General features: G+C 44.6%; 1 protein-coding gene across 1 annotated transcript in view; it reads left to right on the forward strand.

Annotated features, from left to right (window-relative positions):
• The window catches only part of lrp12 (low density lipoprotein receptor-related protein 12), an 8859-nt gene extending 1611 nt beyond the window's left edge, over positions 1–7248 (forward strand). Inside the window, exons 2-11 of the mRNA XM_082520554.1 lie at positions 1003–1059; positions 1163–1298; positions 1431–1633; positions 1724–1971; positions 2630–2779; positions 2858–3079; positions 3167–3433; positions 3987–4189; positions 4269–4401; positions 4603–7248. Coding sequence (XP_082376680.1) covers positions 1003–1059; positions 1163–1298; positions 1431–1633; positions 1724–1971; positions 2630–2779; positions 2858–3079; positions 3167–3433; positions 3987–4189; positions 4269–4401; positions 4603–5532 — 2549 coding nt within the window. The 3' untranslated portion in view covers positions 5533–7248. The remainder of the gene's footprint in view (positions 1–1002; positions 1060–1162; positions 1299–1430; positions 1634–1723; positions 1972–2629; positions 2780–2857; positions 3080–3166; positions 3434–3986; positions 4190–4268; positions 4402–4602) is intronic.
• Positions 7249–9574: the final 2326 nt, after the last annotated feature.

Raw genomic sequence — 9574 nt, forward strand, 5'->3', positions numbered from 1 at the left:
GTCAAACTTGTAACATTTGATTATCAATTGTTGAAAATTAACAATGTTGAGCATTGGCCAGCTATTTGACCCTGCAAGATTGAGCAGTCTTTAAGATGCCAAATTTTCAAAATAGAATCCTCCCATGAAGTATCATCTGCTATCTTCCTTCAGCGTTTTGTCCATCCTGTTTAACTTTTTCTTTTTTACATGTAACTTTTAATAGGAACTTGCTGGATGTAGAACACTGTGTTAAGACCACAGACAGGATAAACAATGACTAAAGCTTGTGGATGTGAAAAGCAAACCTGCATTCTTTTTTTCTAATGATCACCAAGGCCAAGTACCTGTAGTTCTTTAGTCTGTGTGAAACCTGACCCCTGACCTCCGTAGACACGTTCCCGATTCGTTTAGGGGCTCAGTCATTTGTTTGAGTGATTTAAATATGAAGTCCTGATTACTAAGGATATACTAATGACTGATTGACAGGTCATTAGCCAATAATGGGGCAGTTTCACAGTAAGCTCCAGCTCTCACTCTGTTTTAAAAACAGCAAGATGGCTGCAGCAAAAACATTCAAAGCTTCATAATATGATTGTAAACTGACTGCAAAAGTCCTTATCTGATCTTCAAAGGGGATAATCTGAGTCCATGATCTAAACATATAAAAATAAGCTGCTCATGAATCAGGGTGATCACCTGGCATACTGTCTCCTTGCATGGTTTTCCAGCTGCACAGGAGCACAGAAGAGAGCACTACGCAGGGCTGTACAGGTTGCCTAGCAGATCGTCAGATATCCTCTCCTCCTCTTTTCTCAGGAAGATTAACAAATTCCTTCCAGGCCCATAACATTCTGGTCACGTACTGTTTCAACATCTACCTTCAGGCAGACGTTTCAGATCCATAAAGACAAAAACTAACAGAATAAGGAACAGCATTGTCCAGCGGTTCATCAGCTGTACGTCAGACTGTTATCAATATGACATCACTTCTAACCATGTGTTGTTGTGATTTTCCCCCAGGATGCATTGCTGTCTCTCAGAGGAATGAAAATGTCTATGTGTCAGGGATTTCTAATGGTGAGGTCACAGTCACATCTAGACATCAGGGCAGCACTAATGGCACACACACACACACCCACAAACACAGTGTCACACTAACAGTCCAACCCTGCCCCCCCAGCCTGCAGTGATGTGGCAGAGCTCCTACGGGCATCCAGCGGTATAATCACCAGCCCCGGATGGCCCTTCCAGTATCCAGCCCGACTGAACTGCAGCTGGAATATTAGGGCGCGACCTGGAGATGCCATCACCATCAGGTACTACACTTACTGTCTCCATAGTTACAGCTGCCACACCCACATCAGGGCACATAGTGAAAAGCAATAACCACATCCTCATTTTAACCCCATCTTTGCTCTCACAATGCCCTCCCTGTTCTGTCTTTGCAGCTTCCAGGACTTTGACCTACAGGGTTCCCATCGCTGCACCTCAGACTGGATGTCCATCAGCAGCTACAGGAACCTGGATGGACTCCGGGTTTGTGGCTCTTCCTTGCCACCACCCTACATCTCCTCTCAGGACCATTTGTGGATCCACTTCCACTCGGATGACAGCCTGACGGGAAAGGGCTTCAGACTGTCATACATCAGCGGTGAGGAAACACTGTGTGCTATTGGTGATGTAACTGGAGTAGAGGCTGATGCTCTGGATAGGAAACAAGTAAGATTTGCTGTGTGTGCAGGTAAGCCGCTGGCATCCAGCTGTGATGTGGACCAGTTCCACTGCTCAAATGGGAAGTGCATCCCAGACTGGTGGCGCTGTAACTCGATGGACGAATGCGGCGACAATTCAGATGAGGAGATGTGTGTGGACTCGCCGTTCTCCTTCCAGCCCTGCAGCCTGAACCAGTTCCCCTGCCTGTCTCGCTACACCCGCATCTACACCTGCCTGCCCCACAGCCTGCGCTGCGACGGTAGCATAGACTGCCAGGTAACACGCCACCTAGGTGACCCATTGCATCTGCTCAAATGGTTCCTTGTCCGCTTGCCGCTGCTGCTTATGTGACTTACATTAATGTGTCAAACAATAACAGGCAGCCGGAGTACCGAACCGGTACTCCGAGCATTCGCCCAATGCATATCCTCGGGTGCACCACTCACAGCACATGTGGGCTAATCACCACAAAGAGTTCTGCTGACTCAGATCTAACAGATTTATAAGGGTCCGTTAAGTCACCCATAGTTTGTGGTACGCCTGTGCTGCTCTGCTATCGTGAGTGTAACTTCAGCTGATCTGTTGGAGTTTATGAAATGGTCTCTTTATGATGCAGACATCATGTCAGAGCTAAAGATGAGCAGAATGCAAGCTATGGCGTTAGGATTGTAAGCATGTTTAATATGAATATAGCTGTTTATATCTTACGAGGTATTAGTATTGTACTAATGCTGTGTTTACACAACATATTGCTACAAGTCGTTACATCTATGAGAAGGAGCACCTTATGTTGAAGATTTAACCCAGTGCTTTAGAGCTCAGGTGATCGGGACTCTGCCTGGTCTCCAAAGGACACAACAATCCACTTCAGGGGTTCCTTGGGCCGGACTGCTGACCATGTCCTCAACTTGGTGTGTCACAACGTCTCTTTCAGGACCTTGGCGATGAGATAGACTGTGATGTTCCCACCTGTGGCGAGTTGTTGAGGAACTTCTATGGTTCTTTCAGCTCTCCAAACTATCCTGATTTCTACCCTCCAGGAAGTAACTGCACCTGGCTGATTGACACTGGAGACCACCGAAAGGTAACCTCTGATCCCCGAGTGTGTTTGGGTAGCAAAGGACATCAACATTCCTGATGTTGTTCCTGTCTTCTCCTGCAGGTTATTCTAAGGTTCACAGATTTTAAACTTGATGGGACTGGCTATGGCGACTATGTCAAAGTCTATGACGGGCTGGAGGAGAACCCCCGTCGCCTCCTCAGGGTGCTGACTGCCTTTGACTCCAGAGCGCCGGTCGCTGTAGTTTCATCATCCGGTCAGCTCCGAGTTCACTTCTACGCTGACAAGATCAATGCGGCCAGAGGCTTCAACGTCACCTACCAGGTGTGTTTGATTTTTGAGGTGTTGTGCAGGTGGCCGTGTTCTGTTCTATTGTTCTTGATTAAGTAGTCTTTGTGGTCCTGTTTTTAGGTGGATGGGTTCTGCCTGCCCTGGGAGGTTCCATGCGGGGGGAACTGGGGCTGTTACACCGAGCAGCAGCGCTGCGATGGGTACTGGCACTGCCCCAACGGTCGGGATGAGCTAAACTGCTCCTCTTGTCAGGAGGATGAGTTCCCCTGCTCCAGAAATGGAGCCTGTTACCCTCGGTCGGACCGCTGCAACTACCAGAACCGCTGCCCCAATGGTTCTGATGAGAAGAACTGCTTCTTCTGTCAGCCAGGAAACTTCCACTGTAAGGTACGATGGTAAGACCAGACTGGTGTGTTCTGACTTTAGTCTTTAACGATTCAAATCAAATGAGAAGCAGTAGGGTGGTCCTGTGAATCATCACAGACATATGATCTCACTCACACAATAAACTGGAGGTGAACTTTGTTTAAAGCAGGTTCTATATTCAACTTTTTGTAGATGATTGTTGGGTTTTTCTCTGTATGCATTATTTTCGGGTCTACCTTATAATATAGAGAGCCTTGAGGCGACTGTTTTTGTGATTTGGCGCTGTATAAATAAAATTGAATAGATGTAGTTTACAAATGCCTTCCAAACGCCTGACATCACAGCTAAAACATTAGAAATGCTAACCAAATAACTCCAAACACATTTCGGTTTGAGGCCGATCGCATTAAGGCAGCATCAGGACAACTTTGTGGAGTCCAAGTCACATTTCCCACATTTGTCTTTCGGTGTGTGCCATTCTGTCTAATACAGAGAAAGGCATGTTTAACATCCAGTTACAGAAGACTAGAACACTTTAACCTCTGACTGATCCCTGTGTGTCTGATCCCTTCAGAATAATCGCTGTGTGTTTGAGTCGTGGGTTTGTGACGCACAGGATGACTGTGGGGATGGCAGCGACGAGGAGAGTTGTCCTGTCATTGTTCCCACACGAGTCATCACAGCTGCCGTCATTGGCAGCCTCATCTGTGGCCTCTTATTGGTCATTGCCCTTGGTTGCACATGCAAGCTGTACTCTCTGCGCATGTTTGAACGCAGGTAAGAATGTCAACAAATTTCTGTTCACCTCGTGCTTCTGAACTCATTGTGAGTCAAGGCTTGTGATTGGTTGTTCCAGGTCATTTGAGACCCAGCTGTCCAGAGTGGAGGCGGAGCTGCTGAGGAGGGAAGCCCCGCCCTCTTATGGTCAGCTGATTGCGCAGGGACTGATCCCACCTGTGGAGGATTTCCCAGTGTGCTCAGGGAGCCAGGTACAGTTCTTATCTCACATAGCAGGAAGCTCCTGATTAAAGTTTTTGCGCACACTCTCTCTGTACACTGAAGAATGATCATATGGTTAGGTCCAAGGTCAAATGGAGGTTAAATAGCACCTTATTAAAGGTGACTCTATGTGGTCCTCAGGGACTTCAGGTAGATCCAGTTTGAACTGGTTCTCTCGTCTCTATCCTCAGGCTTCTGTCCTGGAAAATCTTCGTCTGGCGGTCCGCTCTCAGCTTGGCTTCACATCCCTCAGGCTGCCTTCCTCTGGTCGTCGTAGCAACCTGTGGCGTCGCCTCTTTAATTTCTCACGGTCCCGGCGCTCAGGTTCTTTGGCTCTGGTCTCTGCAGACCTGGAGGACAGCGCTGGCACTGGCAGCACCGGAAGCTCCGGCTCAGACCTGTTGTCTCCAGACTCGGATGACACAGACACTGAGGGCGAGCGAGGGCGAGGCATCAGTGCAGTGGGTGGACCTGTTGCACCCCTCCCCCAGAAGACCCCGCCTCCCTCCGCTGTAGAGGCTGTGCTTTCGGTGACACCTTCTGTGACCCTGACATCTGGCCGAGACAATGACAGGCCTAGAGAGGCCCTGCCCCCATCCAGCCCTGTCACTATAGTAACCTCCAGTCCAGATCCCGAATGTCACAGTGACACCTCTGACCTCCCTGCCCCAGCTGCCTCTGCCCTGCAGCGCCTGGCCCAAAACCTGCACCGCTTAGCTAGAAATCTGACAAGAACAAGTCAGAACCAGCAGAGCCAGACCTGGACCAATCATAGCCCACTGCACCAGCTGGAGACAGGAAGAGGTGGGGTTGAAGTCACAGAGCGACGGGGGAGTGGAGAGGAAGACGAAGATGTGGAGCTCCTGATCCCCATCTCTGACTCAGACTCCTCTTCCTCGTCCTTGCTTGTCAGCGACATCCGACAACCTCTGCTCGAGTCATACCCCTCCTCCACCGTGAACCATGCCCCCCGCCATCACAATGGGAACAGTGGTCGAGGAGGGCGGGATGGCCCCTGTGAACACTGCGGAATGGTCCACACAGCTCAGATCCCTGATGCTTGCCTGGAAGCGACTGGCAAAACAGAGAGCAGTGATGATGAGCTGCTGCTGCTGTGCTAACAGGCTAACTGAAAGGCTAACGCTAGCCCTACTCCTTCAGTGTTCTAAGTACACTAAGTGCAGCTGTAAGCCTGTCAGTTAGCATGTTAACAACATGCTAACTGACAGGATAGCACTGCACAATGCCACACAACTCACTCCTCAGACACTCAGAGGGGTGGGATTATTATATTATAGCACCCTAGCTGGATCAGTGATGTCAAAGGTAAACAAACTGAGTGATGTCACAAATTGAATTTTATTTGGTACGACTTTAAAAACAGTCCCTCTGTTTCCCGGTCTGTCTGTTAAGGTACTGCCCACCTCATGGTACGACTGAATTGTAGAGCTCCCAAGCAGGAGAGGGTCATTGACTGTTGGAGGCAGCCAAACGCTTCTTCTAAGGCCAGGCCACATATAGCCCTCCCCCAAAAAAGTTCAGTTGGCATTTCCTTTACTCTCATTGGTCCTTATTTCAGTCACTGACATCAGAGTTCAGGTTATTTCCTTTGGTACTGCACACAAACTGAGGAAGAGCTGAGTTCAACAGGTTCTCCTGTCGCCTGCAGTCACTTGAGAGTGGTGCCAAGTACGAAGGAATATTAGGGCCACATTAGGCAAAAACATATATATATATATATTATTGATTATTTAGATAATAAACTCGTAATTTTGAGAACAGTCAAAACGTGGAAGTCACATTTTCAATACAAACTGCCACGGCGTCTATACCCTCTACAAAATGCCTTGTGTAGCTGAGTTAGTGAAATGACTTCAGAATTGATTTTCATTATAGAAACTTGTTTCTCTTTTAGCTCATAAACAAAATGACACTGAAGAGATGGTGCCAGAAAGCTGCATCTGGTCAGAAGGAAAAAAATACACAAACTTGAAAGAGTGGGTCGGATTTGTGCAAAATGAAATGGCTGGCAATGGACAGATGCAAAGATACCAATGGTTGTATCACAAAACACAATAAGACGGATCATCTGTTTGTTTCACTAACTTATCTACACAAGCCATTTTATAGAGGATATGGGAGCCGTGGCAGTTTTTTGGCTTGAAATAACTGTAATCTCCACATTTTGACTATTTAAAATTTTAAATACTATTTCAAGTTTGAGCTTACATTTCAACTTTAATCTAAAAATGGACACTTTTTTTTTTATTAATGTGACCCTAACACTTCATCCTATTCAAGAGACGCTGGATGATTAGGTCAAATATTTGGTGTTTTGAGTAGGTGAATGTTCATTGGCTATTGACGGTAAAGCACAATGTGACATGTTCAACAGTTGAGTTTGATTTTAGAACCAGACCTAAATTATGTGACCCTCATGTCCAGTTCAAAGAAAAGGAAAGTCAAAGGCCAGTGTTTACAGCTCACATGGGACCTGAAGGGTTTGGTACAGCGGAGGATCAGAACTCGAGTCAGACTTACCTGAATTATAAAGGTTTTGTAGCCCCGCCCATCGTCACTACTTCTAGACTGAAGCCATTTCTGATGTTTGTTACAGTTTTTGGTACTCAGCTGACCTTGTGTGTGTGTGTGTGACTATGTATATTTATTATTATTATTATTATTATTCATGATGTGGTTATTATTGTTGTAGTTATTATTCTTGTTGTTGTGGTTTTGCTGTTTTCTGGCCTGCATGAATTTGGCCATTTCGTGTTTTTCTTTGTAGTTAAAAACTGATAAACTGCACTAAACATTAAAGGTTCACCTCCAGTGTCTCTTGTATTCTTTTTATTTTGCTCAGCTTTCCACATGAACGAACATAAAGGTAAAGGTGAAAAAAAAGTAGGTAATTCAGAGCAAGCAAGTGAACTTAGCTCCTGTCAAATGTGTCAAATATCAATTTTATTTATTTAGAAAAATTTTATTATTTCACTATTTTATGACTGCATGCTCAGTGCACGCTGTTTATTTGTAAGGTGACGTTAGAGCTGTGAAACTGAATCAATTTAATCATTAAAGCTTAAATCACTGCATTTTGCCACAGATCAAAGTAAAATGAATTCGATTGATTGAACACAGGTGCTGAGCTGTCAACTGATCGGTACTTGGTGTTGGCTTTGATCAGGTAGGGGAACATGCTGAACTGATGTGGTGTATCCAAATGCATAGTGAGAGTGCACTGACAACACCTAGCAGAGGCCCCTAAGACTCCTACCTCCAAAAAGCTTTGATTGCATTCCAAGGGAGTCTGGGGACACAGTCCATGTGGATTCAGTGGACTCAGCCCTTTGTCACCAATACTGTTCATAGTTTTTAATGAACAGAATATCTGGTTTTGCCAGATGGTGGACAGTGGTCTCCGCTTCATTTGCCTTGGGATTTTATCTATGCTTTTTGCAGATGATGTGGTTCTGTTGGTTTCATCAAGCAGGTGACCTGCAGCTTGAGCTGGAGCAGTTCGCATCCGAATGTGAAGTAGTGGGAATGAGAATCAGCACCTCCTTGTCCAAGTCTAGGAGTGCCCAGGAGTCCAGGTCAGGTACGAGTTAATTTCCCAGGTGGCAGAGTTGAAGTATCTTGGGGTCATGGTCACAAAAGAGTGGAGAATGAAGTGTGAGAGCTACCAGTGGATTGGGGGCAGTGTCCGCAGTGACGTGGCTGCTGTATTGATCTTTTGTAGTGAAGAGAAGCGAATTTTGATTTACTCGTCAATCTATATTACTACCCTTACCTATGGTCACAAGCTCTGGGTAGTGACAAAAAGAATGAGATTGCAGATATAAACAGCAGACACTTGATTGCAGTTGTTGCTGCTATGGGTGGCCCAACCAGTCATTAGTTATAGGGAATCAGTCCCACTCATAACCACTGTTAGCAGTATCAAATGAATCACCTACAACCACTTTCCAAGTGCCTCACTACAATACTACAGAGTACTAGAAGTGTGGTGCGCATCAAAATATTTATATTTTATACACAGTGTATGCAACGACTGCAGCCTTTAAACTTGTGATTAAAATACTGTCTGCAAACATCAGTCCAGATGTCACCACATTACTTTTCTGATACTTCTAGCTAAAAGAACAGGGTGATTAAAATAATAGCTGTCAGTTCTCTCATTATTTATATTACTGCCCTCTGCCAAGATTGAAGAGGACACTATTGATTTCATTTTGTTTATTATTATTTATCTTTAAAATCTGATCGCTTAGATTTCTGAATCTAAAGAATGAATGCATTTAAATTAGGAACTGCACACCTAGCTTTTAAAAGTCTGGTAAAGTATGAGTACCGTTTTTAAGTGTTGTAACACCCTGTTAAAGATCACATAAGAAACACACCACATCTCATTTTATATAGTACATTGTTGAAATTATAAACTATATATTCCAGTTCCGCTTATCAGTCATTTTTCACTGATATCACTGATAAACCAGTTGTGAAATTCACCTGGAAATGTTTTTAACAAACTGTTTCTTGTTTTTGTACAATTTATCAGCAGCTGTGGAGAGATGTATTTGAATATCTTCTGTTCCACTTTTCCTAACCTGGAAATCCTGACAAGGACACAAACCTCAGTGCTTATCATAGACGTTACATCCTCCGTGCAGCAAATCCACAGAGAGATCAGTGATCGGAAATCTACCCCTTTATGGCAGCTAAAGTTTGCATTCTTTGAAAAATGCTGGATCATATATGATTTGTCTGAGACCTAAGCTTGTGGTGAACATGCCCCATCACACCTCTACTGACTTCACCAACAGTACAGAGATTCTGTGCTTAAGTAGAAGTACAAATACTTCTGTTAAAAATACACCAGTAAAAGTTGAAGTACTGATTTAACTTCTTTACTTTAGTAAGTAAAAGTAAAAACGTACAGGCTTTGAAATGTACTCAGAGTAAGAAAGTAAAAAGGAGTATGTTTCTATTTCTGTGCAAAGCTAACTGAATCTTGTGCTAACATAGTGATAAAATATTATCAGTAGATGGAAAAGAAACTTTAGTCGAACTTTTTTCATTCCGATTATGCTCAGCCTGAGTCTGAGGAAAAAGAATGATAATAAAAACTATATATCTATTTTCTGTTGCCAACACTGTAGA

This window comes from Aulonocara stuartgranti, assembly GCF_965226115.1.
Source record: "Aulonocara stuartgranti genome assembly, chromosome: 22".
Taxonomy (NCBI): Eukaryota; Metazoa; Chordata; class Actinopteri; order Cichliformes; family Cichlidae; genus Aulonocara; species Aulonocara stuartgranti.